Source organism: Corvus hawaiiensis, chromosome 3, assembly GCF_020740725.1.
Source record: "Corvus hawaiiensis isolate bCorHaw1 chromosome 3, bCorHaw1.pri.cur, whole genome shotgun sequence".
Lineage (NCBI taxonomy): Eukaryota > Metazoa > Chordata > Aves > Passeriformes > Corvidae > Corvus > Corvus hawaiiensis.
The window spans coordinates 116,443,127-116,462,089 of NC_063215.1; the positions used below are offsets into that span (position 1 = coordinate 116,443,127).

Consider the following 18,963-nt stretch of genomic DNA (forward strand, 5'->3'; position numbering starts at 1 on the left):
TTATACAATTACTACTCTTAATTTGCAACATAAAGGGGTTGGAAATGACATGCAGTAGGCGGAGGCAGTGCTGGGAGCAGAGTGAGGTTTGTATTTCTGCTCCAGCCTCCCTATCATGTCCAGTGGAGTGCTCTAAAACAGTGTATTCTAGTGTATCCCTTCTCCTCCCTCTTCAGCTGGTGAAACTGGGGCACAGCTTTGCAGGACAGAACTCAGGGTATGGCCATGAGAAGTGTCTGCAGTACCAAAGACACGGTGCAGGGAGGGGGAAGCAAGCACAAAAGCACTGCCACAGCCAGAAAAAGGCAATGGAAAACTGGTCTGTTACATATACATGACTCAAGACATTCCTAGATAAATTAAAAAACCCAATCAAAACAACAAAAAGCCTGCCCTGCTACACTCACACCTTCATTGAACAGGAACAATGCATCTCCTCTCAGACCACCCTGCGGAGAGGTATTCCCATTCCCTGGCATCATTCCCTCAACTGGGATCTCAGACCCCATCCTCTGCTGCTGAGCACATGACTCCTAACACTTCCCAATAACTGGACTAGAGATGCATTTGTCACACAGTCATTACTCTTTACCATCTTAATCTGTGCACTCCATCTTTGCTTTGCGGACATGCACCCAACTGTGCCAGACCTCTGTCTTGCGAAGGCACTGATTTCCCTGTAATTAACACTTTTTGTTAATAAAAACCATTTCTGTGAGAAGATGCAGTACTCCATTATTTTTCAATAAAGGGGACTGAATTTTCCTTCTGTGTATGGCTGGTTTTACTGCTCCTTGTCTTACGCTTCTGTAATTCCACCCCACTGTATTATTTAGCCATATGTCTGCTTCCTCAAAAAATGCCAGAAGCAAATCCATGGCATCTGTTGGAGAGTTACTGCCCAAGCCATTCTTTAGGACTGAGGTTCACTGGTCGTTGCTGCGTACCTGGGGTCTGATAGTTCAGTGAGACCATCTGGCAGCCAGCGTTCCAGAAAATTTGAGGCATGTAATTACTGGAATCCACACGGCCTCCCTTTGGGTATATCCGACTCATTTGTCGTTTATTGTAACTATAGAATTCATCAAGGAAAATGAAATAAAAGCATCATAGAAATCTAGAGTCATGTCCTGGTATCTTCAGTATTTCAACATCAAAACACACTTCTTTATGTTAATCTTACTCTTTCTCCTTCCATGAGGTACTTCCCCTTTTCCTTTGTAGACATGCAACACCAAATCTAGAAAGGTGCACTGGTTTATTTTAGGATTGGTAGAAAAGTGGGATGAGGAGGTGAAAGGATACTTCACAAACTCAATGGCATGAGTCTTCAAATACCCTAGTCCGACTGATTCATTGAAAGAGGACATGTTATGGTGAATATTGCGTTCTAGAAAGAGAAGACAAGACATTTTAAAACACCTCTGTAATGACAAATCAAAACTCAAAATCATGCACTATAACAGCAGGATATTTTTGGTCTCTTTCTCCATTATCAAATAGAATCAAATTATAGTGATAAGAAATTTTGCAGAATCAAATTACAGTGATGAGAAATTTCATAGTATTTCTGACTTGCTTTTCTGTTTCACTTCTTGGGAAACCAACAAAACTTTCATTTTTTGTTTAGGACAAGATTGTTATTCAGAGCCTGCGTTGTGTGGTAGATAAGGCAAACCGACATGATAAATGGTCTGGTGTGCAGTATCAGCTCACTGCTGATCACTGTGACAGTCGTGCTCACCTTACTGCAGAGAAAGAGGAACTAAAAAAAAAGCATCTTAGTTGGAAAGGCCCACGGAATAGAGCCAACCTCAACAGCTTCATATTCTCCCAGTAATTTAGCGACTCCGTGTGGATGACTAATGGAATAACATGCTAACTTTACATTCAAGGAAACAGGTCTACAAACATACTGATGATGGTCATTAAACTATAAAAGGCTCTTATGCCTTTATTTCTAAACTCAAGAAATGTAGAGATTAAAAAACTACCTAGGTTAAGCAAATACTTGTATTTCATTCAACCTTTTATGTTACCTTCTGCTACATCGAAACCTTGAAATTTTACAGGTTGAGCATAGTTGACCATTGTTGATAAATATGGATGTATATTGGTTGTGGCACCTACATATTTGTAAGATGCCATCCATGCTTGTTCATCTTCCACAGTTACTAAACCCTGAAAACACATTAAAAAGAACAATCACCATTTCTGTGTGCAAACACTGTTGTTGGGTTTTTCAAAGGTGGGACAAAATTATACCCAAATCTGCAGAAGGTTAAAGACAGTGCAAATTAATACAAGTGGAAGTTTAGTGTGAAAAGTTAAGATTTATTTTCTTGCTGATAAAAGACTCTCAATGTTACAGGATGCATGCAACAGGGCTGATGACAGAAAAGCTCCTAAGCAGTGGGTAAATATTACATGAAGTTAGTAGGATAACACTGGGATAAAAGCTAAATATTCCAACAGACTGAACAACGCTGGGAGATAACGATCCATCTTTGTCAAATAAATTCCAAAAAAATGTGATTTAATAAGCATTTTCTAATAGAAACTGTGTATACTTGGCGCTCAGTAGAACTTCCTCAACATCAAAACACAAATAAGGTTCCACTATTAAACTTTACTAACAGAAGCAAACCAAAATGTAGAGATGACATCCTTCACTGGACAAACAGATGTCACAAGACCAACAAGAGACACAGTACCAATTTCATATTCTTATCCACTTCAACTGATAAAAATCTGAATCCATCACCTATACAAATATGCACTTTATTTATAACAGAACTTCAAGTCTTCTACAAGTATCCCATCTGCTAGAAACCCACATCAGGAAGCACTTCTTAACTGGATCTACCTGTCCAACATTTTCCTTTCCCTAAACCAGTTTGAAACACATTCTTTTCACTGAAATGAAAAAACAAACAAAAAATCTCTGTCAAGCTAAGCAATCTCTGCAAATTCATGTTTTTCTCACACATGCATTTTTGGTTGTTCTCCTACCAGTGAACCAGTGACCAAAAAAATCTGACTGTAGGCTGACAGTGAACTTCTGCTGGAAAGTACGAAGTGTATTCAAAAATTTGTACAGTGCTGCTTTTTATTTTCAGACTGCAGCTCGTGTTTGCCAGCAAGTTCTCCCTCATTATTGTCTCAGGAAATAGTCAGTAAGAGGCAGTGCCACCAAGCCCTTTCTGGGCTTGGAGGATAATGCAGCTCACAGAACCTACACTACAGCAACTCGTTTACTCCCTGAGATGGGAGAGTAAAGGAAAATGAACCCACTTGCCAGCATTATGGCACCTCTGCCTGCCAGACAGTGCAGACACATCTCAAAGAATGCAAACCATGGGAAGTGGAACCATTTATGCCTTCGGATAAGATGATTATAGTCACAAGGAACACAATTTTCTGACTGCATAGAATTACTGAGCTAGCAGAACAAGTCCAGGTACACATTGTTGTATGTGCATTTTAGATGGAATTAAACTTCCAGCAGCCCACGAAATCAAACTGACACCATATTTTAATGCTGATCATCAGGGCTCAACCCAACTGCTTTTCAGAAATGTGCATATTGAGGGTTCACAGATCTGATTCCAAAATATGCCAAGGAGTACATCCCTGTGTTAGTAGAAAACAGGCATATTTTTTTGTTGCTAGGTCAATAGCTGTTAATAGAACTTAGGTCAAATTCAGGCAAAATTTACTCAATGAAGCCAGTTCTTTTCACCGTCTTAACTTTGGAAAGGCCAGTAACTCAGGAAGAACTGACCACCCATCTTCTAAAACCCAGGGTTCTTTAATGTACCTCCTGTTGACTGCTCAGAACAGCTGATCATATCTCCCTATCTTGATCCATCCACACCTACACCTAAAGGAACCACAGGGAAAAGGGAGTCAAAGGGATTATGATGCCTCAGTGCCCAGGCAATGGCAGCCTGCAGGTACAGCTCTATGACTGCACCAGCGACACTTTGCCTCAAAGACAGTGTCCCAAGACAATGTACTTACTACCCATTGATTTTATCTTACTCACTTGCAGACCCTTCATTTTTGGAGTAGGGCTATACTCTGCCCTGTTCACAACTTTAAAACTATGAATTAAGAAAGGGGAAAGGATGGAATGCTTCTTAAAGCCTACAGAAACAAAGGAATGGTTACAACAGCACACGACCCTGTTAGGGGATAGAGAAGACAAAAGGGAAAAGTTGATCTCCATGTTATTTACACCTCCCCATCCCTCAAGAAAAGAAGCAGAACCCACTTAGAAAACAACACAGACTGAAACAAAGTGTGGCTAGGAACAGGAGCAGCTTGAATGAGAGAAGAGGAGGAGGAGGAGAGTGGAAAGAGGTGGGAAGAGTCTTACAGAAGGGATTCCTGGGAGAAGATAAATGCAGAAGTCCCAAGGGAAAGCAAAAGGAGGAAAAAGAGAGAGGAAAACAAAGTGCAGTCAGGGTAAGGGCAGAGGAAAAAATAAAGCAGGGATGATACATCTCAACACCATTCAGAGAACTGGGTTCCCAGTGCATGACACTGGAGACTGAGATCAGATACTTCTAAGCAGGCAAAGGTCATGCATTCCTCTCTGTCCCCAAATTTTCTGACAGCCCTAATCCCAGTATAAAAATATAGCAGAAGAAACCCTAGAGGACAAAAGGAGATAGAGTCACTTTCAAAACTAGGTGCAGTGAAACTGAGCATAAAATTGTTAAACCACTGAAAATGCATGGTAAGTAATATGCATGTTATATATAAAATATAAAGCAATAAAATAAACTACATAACATCCTGTGTCACCTTTTTATTGTTTTCTTGCTCAGAATCTTCAACAGCCTAAGGGAAAAAAAATATATATACATTACCCAAAGAAAAAGCAACAGGAAACACTCACAGTACGGAGAAAAAAACCCTCAAAAAATGAATGCATTTAGCAAAAAGTAAACCCTTTTCCACCTTCCTGCATGGCTCATCTGCCCCATACACTTTCAAAAATTTGTAGTCTCTTCCAAATTTGGGTACACAAGAATGAAACTCAACAGCTGGCTAGCCATGGGAATAGGATGAAGGATGCCAGACAGGTAAGCGTAAACCAGAGTATCACTAGATGTTGGGGACAGGAAGTTTCAGAGAAGAATGTAGGAATAACACACCCAGATAACGATACCACAATAAAGATCATCTGATCTGGATGTGCAAACTGCCAGGCTCTGAAAACTGAAGGGCTAAGAGTGCTGTAAACTGTGCTTGAAACGTCCACATTGGAGAAGGCCTGTCTCAAGATGTTATTTGTAACAGGGCAGTCTGATGTCTGCTTTCAGTTAAAAGCTACCACTACTTAGAATCTTAGATAAATATTGTCTTGGCACTGAATGTACATTCCTACAGAATAAAGATCAAGTCACTGATCAGCAAAGAAGCAGAGAAGTTACCCAAGGACATGTGCTGAGGATGAGGGACTAATCTGGAAACAAAAAACCAATCCTCAAAACAACAACAAAAAACCCCCACCCAACCAAAACACCCCAAAACATCCAGATAGTTAAGGACCAGCTGACTTAGTAAATGAAACTGCCCTAAAGCAAAGAAGTGAAAAGATTCTTCAGTGGGAGGATCCATGAAAGTCCTGAAGAAGGAAAGAAGTGAAAAGATTCTTCAGTGAGAGGATCCATGAAAGTCCTGAAGAAGCAAAGATGTCGACTTGAAGAGATACACAGAAAGCAGGTCTGATGTCTCTGGTACTGCTACAGACACACTGTTATTTTCCACACCTACACTTCTATCTGGAGCAAGATCCAAAGGAAACCAAGCAGGAGGGAAGAAGTGGCCAAAATACTTGAGTGACAGAGGAGCATGATCTGCTAAGGTACCTTAGCCCTCACACGTGGGGTTTTCTCTGCAGCAAGCAGCACTAATGCCTTCATTGCCAGAGCAGCTGAGTTCTGAATTCCAATATTCTGTATCTAATTACCATCAAGTAATATTCAAGTTACTGAGCACAGACTGATAAATTGCAATTGTCAGGTATGAGTAGAATAAAGAGAACTCTTTCCCTGTCTGCCAGCTGGCTGCCTGATAGAGCCCCCCTGCCACACCACCCCAATGGGAATTATTGTCCTATTTTGCATTCACTGCTGTGGGTGGAAGAGAGAACCTACCCTAAGGGTTAACCACAAAAAATAATGCAGGAAAACCCTGCAATGAAGACACAGAATGCAGCCCTGCAAAAATACTGCTGAGCAAGGAAGCTGATGTTCCACCTCTTATTAGGATTCTGCACCTGAGATGCAAAGTAAAATATCAGAGGCTGGAGCAGGAAACTGCTTGCTGCATTTAATTAGTATTTTTGATTAAACCCCCCACCTGTATGCTGTTTCCTACATACTGATTCTGTTTCCTCAATGAGTATATCCTGTCTGAACAAGGGGAGAGTATTTTTGGCTACAAAGCTTTGTGTTCTCATGAACCTAAAGGTAAGGGGCACCTGGTGAAGATCTCAGGTTTGAATCTTCTGACAAGTGCTCTGATGTTTCCAAAAAGCAGAGTGACTTTTGCAACAACCTCCATGGAAAGTTTTCATAAGAATATATATGAAAGAAGCAATCCTACCTTTTTGACACTGATGGCAACAGCTTCTTTTTGACTGTAATCATCTACAGTAAGGTCACTTCCAAACTTGTACTCGGGATGAGCTTCTTCTTCCTGGTCAGCTGCACAGAAAACAAAAAGGATCAGTGCAAAAACCACAGCAACTGCTGTTTTTTTTGCAAGGCATGAAACAAATGACAGTTGAATTCACAGGTTTGGGTTTGGTATTTTTTAGAAACAGGAATAAAATCGAGGGTATTAGATTTCTAAGAGTTAGTTACTGTTAACTGTTTCCAAGTGTCGTAAATTACAGCTAAGGCCTGAGATGGTTAGTAAGAGAAATCTTATTTGCTGTATTTTTGAAGTAATCAGTAACTTGCTTAGCAAAAGTGTAAAAAAAAGCAAATAGCCTTGGGGAAATAACAAGAACTGATGAGAGAGTTCTTTAAACAAAGATCTAAGAAGATGCCAGTGTCCGGGCTTCTGGTGCGCACTGTCAGACTCCTTGTGTGCCCCCACTATAGGGAATTGTTCTCTTTTGCTTTTAAGGTGATTCTCCATTAGAACCTACAGTACTTGAAGCTAAAAAGTAAAGGAAAAAAAATATAAAATATATGAGAAGACCAAGTGGTAGGCTAAAGCTGGGACAATCACTATGACAGAGGTCACAGGCAAGTTCTGTGGTTCAGACACTTGCAGACAGCACATGATTTACATCTTCTGAAGCTGGACATTTAAAACAGACAGGGTGGATCACACCCTAAACAGGTGTATTTTTCTCTGCTGGCCATATCACTGGCTCAGAGCCAGACATTTACACTGAAGATATCTGAGGTTTGGCAAGAAAAACCCTACTCCTCATTTTATCCTTAGAAACTACAATGCAATAATCCCCGCTGATGTTGACACAAGTGTTAAACACAGTGACAGTATGTGTTTTCATAGCAAAGATCACAACTTCTTAGTCTTTCTCTCACAGACAATGAAAATCTGACTTGGTTGGTGCTCTAATATAACTTCTGAACAGTAAATGGAAATTGAAATTGTCTGGGATGAAGTGGCAAGGCTGGGGTCTGTACAAATGGTCCTGCATGGAGCCCAGACATGCTGCTGCTGCCACAGACCACAGGCACATGGGTAAGGTGCACCCAACCCACTGATCTACCACAGGCAATGTCTGAGAGCCCTTCTCCAGGAAATTCTCACCACTTTCTATTTCCTCTTCGTTATCATCTTCCAGGATATTTACAGGAGCTGCAGTTTCCCCAGCCTCCATCATCTTTTTCAGAGCATCAAGCTGTTCTGTTAATATGAAAAATAAAATCAAATTAGTCGTGACATGAACTATTTGTAGCACAAAGAAATACAAGAGAACCATCACAAATGATTCTCCGAGCCTCAGATCTATTTAATGAGTTCTCTGACTTTTCAATTAGTAATAAAATTCTACAGAGCAAGGAGCATCATTAAACACAGACTGATGTTAGGTATGAAAAGTGGTCAGTAAGGGCTGTATCCAAAGCTCACTGAAGTTAAGGAGAATATTTCACAGAAGCACAGTATTAATGAGGTTGCAAAAGGCCTCTGAGATCATCGAGTCCTTTGACTCAACACCACCTCATCAACCAGAGCAGTGCTCTGAGTGTCACGTCCAGTCTTTCCTTAAACACCTCCAGAGATGAGGTGTCTGGAGAGCCCACTCCAATGCCTAATCACCCTTTCTGTGAAGAAATTCCTCCTAAATTTCCACAGACTTCAAAGGTCTTTGGAGCAAGCACATTACTTGCTCACAGAATAAACAGACAGCTGTCTCTTCGGTGCTTGATCCATGCAAATGGAGGCAAAGTGCTTGGATTTTCGATTGTGTTTCCATGGGCATTTCAGTTAGACAGGAGGAGCACAGCCACGTATGACTGAAGCCAGTGCAAGGTCGGGGTGCTTATCTTTGAACAGAGAAGGACCAGGGTTTATCATTACAGCTATACTGGAAACTAATACAGCAACATTATTGTTACTGAAAAGAAGATAAATATCAGAACTGGCAACAACAGCAAGAAGAGCAATTTGAAATTCCATTTCATTTCATGCTTATCCTGGAAAAAACACAGCAATGCAACCAGACCAGTGTAGGCAGAATTTACAAGAGATTCTATCTGCCTTATATTTTAGCTCAACCAGCAGTTTGATAAAGTCCCAGGATTACATTTCTGGGTCTGTCTGTGCCTGTGCAGCATGCTGATATCAAGGCCTAGACTCTGGCACTCACATGAAACACCAGGGAAAACAAGATGTTATTTACATGTAATTCATATTCTTCCAACACTAAAGTACAAACAATTTGGAAACTCTAGTAACGAAGTCTGTTTGTAGTGATCTGGAGTTTCACTTATTTATTATTTGACAAACTTTACTTACTCTTTTCTACTTCAGGTTTCAGCCTTTTATTCTTTATGAGAATCTTTCTTTTGAGGTCATTAGGAGATGGTAAGGCTTTACCTTGTTCAAGCTGTAAAACAATTCAAAGAAAATGCTTGATGAGAACAGCTATTTGGCCTCTCTGTATCCCTGCTTAGGATTTGGACTGTAGGACAGCGATACTATGGGGCAGTGAACAAGCAGTGCCACCTCAGGCACAACCCCAGGAGGTTGTGTGTCTGCAGTTACACAGTTTCCTCTGCTTCTCCCCTATCCCCGGGGAAAGCTGTGCTCAGGTAAAGCTGCTGGATGAAGCCAGTACTCGGGTCCCCAGCCTGTGCCAGCCTCTGCTGCGCTGCACTGCTCTAAACATTTTCCCCTTTCTCCTGCCTAGCAGGGGGTGTGGATGTGACCTGCAGCTCCTCATCTCAGGAATTCCTGCTTTCCCTCCCTCCCTATGGCTCACACAGCCCAAGCCACAGCTTAGCCTGTTACCAGTTGATCTCTAAATAAGTCACCTTTTATGGTCCCCTCAAGCAGCAGTAACCCAAGTGAGGCAGCCCATGCACGCCTGGAGAGTGGAAATGGACTGGCACTGGGGAATGGAAAACTACCCAGTCCTCAGCTACGTAATGGGGACTGGGTTTGCCAGCAGGGTCACAAATTCAGTATTTGTGAAAGGCAAAGGGCAAGTTTCACATACACAAGGAAGTTCTACTAAAAGCTTGTTCCAGCGTGGGGAAGGAGAAGAAGATTGAGAGCAGAGAAAAAGTACTAAATCCTCTCATTTAAGCCCCATCACATCATTGAGGCTACAAAACAGACACTTGGGTATGGTAATTAGCACCCTCTCCACCTCAGGCTTGATAAGAATATTATTCAGGCAGTTGCTGGTATAATCACAGAATATTCTGAGTTCGAAGGGACCCGAAAGGATCATTTGAGTCCAACTCTCAAGTGAATGGCCCTTATACAGACTGAACCCACAACTTGGCATTCTTAGCACCAAACAGACTGGGGTTTTTCAGTGAAGCCTAAATGAAGGAGCTGAAGGTACTTCCATAAATAGTGACAATTCTTACAAGAATTATTCAGATACTCTTATCTCTAAATCCAAATCTGAGCTGCAGAGAAGCAGCATTCCCGGTGAACAAACAAAAAAACAAAGCACCACGACTTGAAACCAAATAAAAACAGCAGAGGTGACAAATAACCACCCAGCAAAAAAACCCCAAAAAACAAACCCATATCAAGCCAACCCCAGGAGAATGGGTGCAAACCTCCTTGTGGGAGGGTAAGGATTCTCCACACCCACCAGGCTGGCTCAGGCAGGGAGTTTAAGCACGTTGGATGAAGAGAACACATTTGCTCCCGACAACTGGGGCTGTAACTCCACTAGATGTCAGTGCCGCAGAGCTCATTTATGCCAGGCTTCCAGGATGCCAGGCTGTATCCCCTAACAAGACCATGCTTGGATGCCCATTTGGACAAATATTTGCTTTTTTCTTAAAACCAAATCTGCTTCAGCCAAGCACCATGTCTCTCCTAAGTCTGTCCCCCTCAGTCACTAGCCCAGGTTATCCAGATCCAAGCACTTGCAAAGGACACATTCCAAGCTCCTCCTGCCATCTCTGCAGTGTTTGCTTTGGGAGCAGCTGGGGGCTGAATTCACCCATAAGGAGGAAAGGACACAAAATGCAGAAGGCTCAGCAGTGCTACAGAGCACAGGCAGCTGAGGCTAAATACTGCAGCCTGAGGTAGAAGCACGGCGGCCTTTGGCCAGCTCTATTTTAGGCTTCTCAGAGAGCTGCTGGAAGCACCTTTTTGTGAGGGATGTGGCAGCGTGCTACAAACATCACAGGGCAACACTGCAGATTTCGTTCTTTGGGATGCACTTTTCAGGGCAACCACCTGACTTTCATCAAACCTTGTGTGCTGCTGGCCCTGCAACATGCAAGGAAAGCCAGGAAAAGCAAAGCTCTAGGGATGCTAATGCCAGGAGCCCCCTTTGCCAGGGTCGCATGGAGCTGAAAGGAAAGGCAGAATCCGCCTTGCTGTGGTCCCCCACAGCACTACAGAGCATCTGCAAGCTTTAGGTTATTGCTGGCACACAGTGAGCTCATTGTAAGGAGCAAGGAAGGTCTGGAGGAGGAGTTGCAGGCGCTGCGTAGCGAGCTGTTGAAATCTCAAATACTGTGTTTGTAAAGGAATGTCTGTTGCTATTTCCTGCCATGCAGGAGAGTGAAGTGCATGCAGATTACAGTGCACTCAAGAGTCCAAACGAGACTGCAGGAAACTCCTGGTGCTTAATTCGATTCTTAATGCAGTAGTGGGGCCACCTAGACTGCAGGACCTGACCTGGAGCATGAAACGTGCAACGTGCAGCTGAAAGAAAAGGTTTCTTCAGCTGAGACAATGCAATTTATGACTAATTGTTTTTCAACAGTGACTGGCAATTTCAGTGGGGAATGACCTGCAAAGACAATGTATGTGGTGTATTTTATGTAGGTGCCAACATTACATCACACATCAAGGGGGGGGGATTTCCCCAGGCTGCCTGCCAGAGCCCTGTACAGAAGAGATTAAACAAATCAGATAAAGAAAAGTTTGTACCAAAAAGCACAGCCACCCAAAACCACTAGTGAATTCTGAAAGCACAGGACTGGCAGTGAACAGCACTAAAGATGATCTCAGTTTATCATCTCTTTTAAATAAAGCTAATATAAAAAAAAAGGAGACTGGCAGAATAAAACATACTGGATGTGTTTCTAGAGGCTGCTTCAACAGGAGATCTCCAAAAAGATCTTCACAGTATTTTGACATCTTGTACTGTTGGTATTTGCTGGAAAAGATGATGTCAGTTAATTTTTAAATATAAAAAAAGAAATCACTATCACTCAGCACAAAAGAATAATACTAAGTAATGTAGACATCCCAAATTATATACTGCCCACTTGTTTCAACTGAGAAGTATTACTTTACTGTAATTATACTGTCAATAAAAGACTATTATCTGACACAGATTAATTTAACAAGACCAAAAAAGTAGAATAACTGAATCTCACACAGCTAATGGAACATCCAAATACATTTCACAGCTTTATCACAGACAAAAATATTGCCATTATTAAGCTAGATAAAGATTGATTAGTATATTAATAGTACATTAAGTGACATTCAGTATGCCTGCATACCCCTCCAGCTTTCAAGTATCATAACACAGTATTTTAAACTATATCATTTTCTCACACAATGCACAATTTAAAAATTAAAAATGGGCACTACATACCTGCAGTGATTTTCAAATGAAAGAATGACAGGGTACTCTGATGTAACAAATGCTGTTTCCTTAATGGCTTGAATTACATCCTATAAAAATCCAACAATGGGATTCAAGTTAGAGCGGATCAAATAAAAAGCGTAACAAAAGGGATTTTTTTGTTATACACCCCACCCTGAGAAACACAGGGCTGTGTCTTAAATGTGCAAGTGAAGAGAGAAGCAGAATAAACCGTGTGCTCCTCATGCCCCACAAGAACTTAAGACTCCCCAACAGGAGCCTCCCTGCACCTGCAGCAGGATGGCACCTTCACCCACAACCATCAATAGATCTGCTGCTATCACCTATTGCCAGGGAGAATTCCTACTCCCAGAGAAACTCCTGCATCTTCAGGCTTTTTCCACAGCAAGGGAACTTCTCAGACAACAAAGAAGGTATTAATTCTGTGGTGCAAAGAGCCCCAGGCAGCAAGCCTGCTTCCTGCAGTTTCTGTGGAAAGGCAGATGGAGCACAGGGGCGTATGATGCAAGTCAGAAATTAACCCCAAGGTCTGGGCCAGAAATCCTGCCCATGTCAGTCCATCACATGGGAGCAGCATTCCAGTGCTGAGGAGGGGAGGGTGCCCTGCTTGGATTCTTGTCCAGGCCTTCTCCTGGGGTCTGCTGCCAGGTGTAGAGGCCAGGCACTTACCTTGAAGAGAATGTCTGTGCACATCGCTTTTCCGTGAGTTATTATTGGTTCTTGGTCTTCACCTTTGCCATCCCAACAGTCCAGCTCGACACACCTAGAGGTCAAAAAAAATTAACTTAGTGTTTCATTACAGGTGAGCTACCTGGGACATGTTTTAGCAGTGATGGTCAAAGCAGTAAGTTGCAAATCAGTTTTGGGCATTACAGAACTCTTTCTAAGCTGTACATGTATTATTTCAGGGTTCTTCTATACCTTTGGATAAACTACCTTAAACATGTCATGTGTGGGTCAACATGTTTTCGTCGTCTTTAGCACTATGCCACTCTTCTTATTCTCATTCTAGTAAATCAAGAAATTAAGCAGGAAATCATAAATTTCCTGATTCTCATTAACATAAAACTTCATAATTATAAAGCAGAAAGCCCTCTGAAATTCTCCAGCTGTCATTTTGAGATCAAACTTCTCTTAAATTTCTCTCATTTATATCAACTTCTACATTCCACTGCCTGGAATTACTTTTGTGAGAAAAATAAGATTCGTAAACAAATAAATGTGTTTTCATTTACCACACTAACGTATTTATACGTTCAATTGTACAATATATCACCAGCAAGGTATATTAAGTAGGTTTAAAGTATCAGATTCACAAATATTTGTTATCTCCTGCTTCCAACCTGCATCCAGCCAAAAGCACTTGTCTGTACATCTCCACTGAAGACTTGCCACCAAACTGCCTGCCTGTTAAATATGTATTGTGAGAGGAACTGATGAAATAATGAGCCAGAGGATGGTCCATTTCTTGATACAATTCCAAACGGTCTAAGAAAACTGGGGCATTTTCATCTGACATCAGGTATCTGCAAAACCCATCACTGGATATGACACCTAGAAGGAAGAAGAAGGCATGGTAAATTACTACAAGAAATTAGAGTCATCAGAAATCAAACCATCCCACAGAGTAGGAATCCTAGCACAAAACCTGTTATTTACACAGGTTCCTGCAAACTAACAGCTCTCCCCTTCCTCAGCTCCAGGCTGACCAGCAACTGGTGCAAAATGTGCCATTATGTTCCCAGATAACCAGATCACAAATCAGGTGCCCACCAGTTCAACACCTGATGCCCAGCACTCACCATCAGCAGAACTAAGGCAGCAAAAGGATGTGAAGAAGGCAAATAAGTAGTGACATCTCCTCAGAACAGTCCCAACAGTTTTGATCTTTGGGACTTTTTAAGTCAGGAATTGTGAGCTTGCATGGACCAGGCTTCTATGGCCCTTTCCTCCCCTCTTTCATATTTAGTCCTACGCTACATCACTGTCAACCAGCTTGTACAGAGACTGCTCCCCACTGACAAAAACATGGGGATGTGTGTCTAAAAATGTTTGCATGGGTTCATTTACAAAACATTAGGAAAATCTAAAATACCTAACAGTTTACTGTTTGAAATGCAGGTTCATACCTTTGTAAGTGAAAACAGAAATCTACAATGAACATGGAACATACAGGAATTCAGAACACAGATTTTGTAACACCTCTCATCTCTCTGCTGGTCTGTGCTTCAACAAAGTATAAAAAATACAAATCAAGGGGTTTAATGAAACCAAATTAAGAATAATCAGTATGGCAATATCGGTTTTTAAGAGGTCAAAAGTCTGAAAAATGAAAATGATCTGTGGTAACGAAGAAAGGATTACTCACAAAGAGCTCCTGCAGGGAATGGTTACCTGGCACTAATTTTGACATTGCTTTCTCTGAAGTAATTTATGAACACTCAAGCTATGGTTAAGGCAAGGTTGCAGCAGCCCTATTTTTATTTTCTTTAAGTCTATTTTTCTCTTATACAGAGAAATGAAATCCAGTTTCCATTCTACTCCTAACTTTATGAAAAAATCCTCTACTGGAGCTTAAATTTTCTGTGCTTGGTGTCAGCCAGAGGTGAACTGTTCCAGAATGTTTTACTCAAGTCCTCTCAGCTGATTCTGAGTATGAAAGAAAGGGGACAAAAGGGGACAAAATGGAATTTTCAATTGAAGGATGGTTTTATTTTGTTATCACCAAGTACTTTAAAGCAGCAGCGCAGCATATCTCAGATGATACATACTTCTAGTGCATCATCTTGTGGAAAAATGTCACAGCTGGATGGATGTTCTGGACAGACCACAGCTGAAACCTCAGCAACTGAGCAGAGCTCTCTATGTGTTCAACAGCTCAGTGTTTGTTTTTGACTCGCACTTACCAGGTGGAAGAATTGGGGTTTGTAGTGTTCCCGAGCACACTCTGGTTACTGAACTGCCCAGCATTAACTTGTTCAGCTTTACTCACTCCTGTCACTGAAATGTGACTGAGGAAGAGTCAGCTGCTTATTGCTACTGCCTTTTGTATGTCAGCCTTGTTTCCTAAACTACGCCATTTAGCAAAAAAACACACAAAAAAAGGGTTGTCCTCAAGTATTTTGCTCAACAGCAAAGTTTTATCTAAGAAGGGGAAAGAAGCTGAAGAGAACAGCCACTGCTGAGATCCCTGGAGGAACACTGAGATGGGACTTCTGCTGTTTTGTTGCTGTTCTCCATAACCCCATTCCTGCAAGAGGTTTTCCGCATTTATTGAAAACCTGATAGAAATAAAAATCAAAGAAACTAAATAATTAGCCAAGGTTGAATTTTTTGTTTTTTCAATTTTAGATTTATTTCCACCTTCAGAAAATATGTTTTTACACCTTATTAGTGTGCCTTCCTCATGTTGAAAAATATTTAAAATGCACTAGCACCAAGAATCAAAGATGAGTGTCTTTAAAATGATAAATAAAATGGGATAGAGCTGACAAAAATTCAAGTAATTAATAATTAGAGCTCATGTGGAGAGGGAGGGAAAGCCTCAGGCTTTACTGGGGCAGCTTTAGATGCTGCCTCCTTCTGTTGCCTGCTTTGCACATCACTCACGCGCAGAGGCTGCAGCTCTGCTGGATGTGTAAATACTTCTACCTTGATCCATGAGCCTAAATGTCTGTGAAAGAGGATTCCTGTTAGGATGGGCTTTGCAAAGCTGCAGTCTCCTCTCTGCTTGCTACAACAGCAAATCTCAGCAAAAAGGGCAGGGAACATAGATGGGGAAAGCAACATTTTTCATTTCTGCAGTTGATCCCAACACAGCTACCGCAGCAAAATGGGTAAGAACTGGGAACAAAGTTCAGCCACTGTCACCTCCTACACTCACAGCAGCTCAGGACATGAGCAGTCCAAGAATGGCTTGCAGGTACTTCCTGCAGCCTTGCTCGGAGAGAACATTTTTCAACCCATCCACATAAAATACCCTGCTCTGCGCCAGGCTGCTGCCCTCAAGCACTAGAGAGATTATACTATAAGAAGGTGGATGCATATGGCAATTTTTTGAAGTTTTTGCACAATATCTGCACTTTGCAGAGCTCTGCAGTCTCTCTGAAACCTTGACCACAGCCACTTGCACATTGCCTTGTTGCTGCAAGGAGCCTCCGGTGTTGTTCTGTATTTACTCAATCCCAGCCTCTCCCTCTTCTACCAGGATTTGTAGCCACACTCTAACCTGGTTCAGGGAAATAATCCTTCTAAAAAATTATCTGATTTTGAAGGGGAGGTATTTTTTTCAGCAGAGTAGTTTCCTGGTCCAGTACCCTGGGAGCCACACAAGTGCTTGACCCACAAGGACTGTAAACTCCCTTTTAAAAGTCTGGATGCTCCAGAACAAACTCCCCAAATGCCTAAACCCAGTGAATACTGAATTCCCTCCCCCATTTACCTTTCCTCTTCAAGTCTTCATCTGGCTCATATGTCTCAATTATCTGCATTGCTCTTTTTGTGTCATAAAAGGGAAACAAAATTTCATTGAGCCGAGGATCTCGTTGATGCTAAGGTTAGAAAACAACGGAATTCAGCAAAACAATATAGTGCATGGCTATCATCCAAGAGTATTTCATTACTGCAGATGAGAAAGAAAGAAGTGGACGTCTAAAAAAAAAAAAAAAAAAAAGCAGCCCTAAAACTTACAGACTACTCAACAGCAACTTCAGCATTAGGTAGAAAATGAACTTTATCTTTCATAGGAAACCTAGGCAGTTTGATCACAAAAATATTTTTAGAAAAGAAAAATCCAATGCAATCATATAACTGATAATACTCTTGCTTATTCATGAAAATAATGACTGCACGTGGCATCTGTGCAAATGAGATGCTGAAAATAAATAGCTCAATGTCTCTTTGTAAATTCTCTCTCTAATCCTTTTTTTTTGGTAAACTGACAGACTTGACTGGTGGCACTGTAACCACCTCTGCAAAAATGCAAGTCTTACAGAATATCTACAGACAAAGCAAAAAAGTAAAATAAAGCTATACTATAAATACAGATTTTGAAATCTGGGTTTAGAAATAGGCAAGCACTGGATGATTATTTGTGAATTGTGGAAACATCGTGTTTTTAACTATTCAAAAACCAGCATAGGTTCTTAGAAGAAATATACACAAAAATTTCACAGCATCATCTCTTGAACTCACAACAATTTACAATAGTAGGATTTCATAATGTATGCAATGTTTAGGTACAATTTAGCAGTGATTTCTAACAGACTAATAAAATTCAGAATTTTTATGTTTTCACTTTATAGTGGGCTATGTAATTTTGGTTTTTCTCCGTGCTGGATTAGAGCTGCACACTGTGCGCCTGGTTCTCCATTAAAAGAAAATTTAAACCAGAATTGACGGAGTAGTGGCATGTAAGCAGATGCAACAAAACAAAGAAATAAATATGACTATGAAAACACTCTTTTACCCCAGAAGGTGCACAGTTTCCAAGCTTTAGTTTCAGCAGAATTCAGAGATGTAACAGGCCACTCCCATACTGGCCATCAATAATTTGGAGTGGACAGGATGGTGTAGACACGGGTTACGCAGCACTATCAGCATTTGCTGTAATTCCTTATGTGGAAACTTTTTTGACCTTTTTTGTTTTGTTTTCCATGAGAACAGTAATATCCAATCCAATCTCTTTTCTTACAACCAATCCATTGGTGCATGTACTTAATTAACTCCAAGAAATTACAACCAATGCCAATTCAGTCATGCAATTAAGGCGGGATCTTTCAAGTAATGCTTCTGGCAGTCTGCAGCATCTAAACACAGCAGGTTTGTTCTGGCCAGATCGGCTGTTGGGATGCCCCAGTAAAACTCAGATGAAACACGACACGAGAGCAGATGGATGCAGGACATGACTTGCTCAGCAGCACACACCAACACCACTACAACACTGGCATGCAACAGTTCCACGGTGGCAAATGACAAGGCTTTATACCATTAGTGACAATACACCACTTCAAAAAATTGTAAGAAATAGCAGGGAAGGTTCTTCACTCAAGAAAAGGGCTCTTCCCTACTTGTTTTCTTCTGCAGTTAGTCATGAGCAAACAGAAGAAAATAAATGGGGATAAAGCAAAAAGTCTCCTCATGAGAAAAAGTCCCAGAGTTATTAGAAGGAGCTAAGACCAAAATATTCTTCTAGCAACAACGATCATTGCTGATTATCAATTTTCCACATGAACAAAAATGTGTCATTATGTTCACTTTTAAAAAAAAAGAAAGTTGGCAACTGATAAAGATCTACTTTAAAAAAGTGAGAATGTTCTGTAGTGTCTCTTGGGGAAACGTTCTGCACCATGGAGCTTGGTGGCACAGGGAACTTGTGACACAAAAGCAGACCAAAATTTGAAGTGTGAAGTTGCATCTAGAAAGACTAACTTCAGGGCTAATTGCATATGTCCCATGAAGTTGTATTTGGTTATTCTAGTTACCCTGCCAGGCAGGACACCCTTACAGCAGGAATTCCCAACCATGTGAGGGTGAACTGACTAAAAACATCAGGAGAAATGATGCCCAGAGGGTTCTGCAAAGAGAGAAAAGCTCATTCAGCCTCCCCAGCCTGCCTCCAGCACCTTGGAGTGGGTACAGACTGAGAC

At 41.3% G+C, this 18,963-nt stretch overlaps 1 protein-coding gene across 6 annotated transcripts in view; it reads right to left on the reverse strand.

Moving 5' to 3' along the window:
- Nucleotides 1–18,963, reverse strand: part of PLCB4 (phospholipase C beta 4) — a 187,666-nt gene that overhangs the window by 43,494 nt on the left and 125,209 nt on the right. For 4 of the 6 annotated variants that reach the window (XM_048297151.1, XM_048297147.1, XM_048297148.1 and 1 more), the window contains exons 12-23: nt 16,758–16,866; nt 13,660–13,870; nt 12,986–13,079; nt 12,305–12,384; nt 11,773–11,857; nt 9,016–9,106; nt 7,807–7,902; nt 6,622–6,722; nt 4,813–4,848; nt 2,040–2,181; nt 1,306–1,390; nt 948–1,072 (exon numbers count right to left, since the gene is read on the reverse strand). In XM_048297151.1, the coding sequence (XP_048153108.1) occupies nt 948–1,072; nt 1,306–1,390; nt 2,040–2,181; nt 4,813–4,848; nt 6,622–6,722; nt 7,807–7,902; nt 9,016–9,106; nt 11,773–11,857; nt 12,305–12,384; nt 12,986–13,079; nt 13,660–13,870; nt 16,758–16,866 (1,255 nt within the window). The remainder of the gene's footprint in view (nt 1–947; nt 1,073–1,305; nt 1,391–2,039; nt 2,182–4,812; nt 4,849–6,621; nt 6,723–7,806; nt 7,903–9,015; nt 9,107–11,772; nt 11,858–12,304; nt 12,385–12,985; nt 13,080–13,659; nt 13,871–16,757; nt 16,867–18,963) is intronic. The other 2 variants (XM_048297152.1, XM_048297150.1) reach the window with 1 other exon arrangement.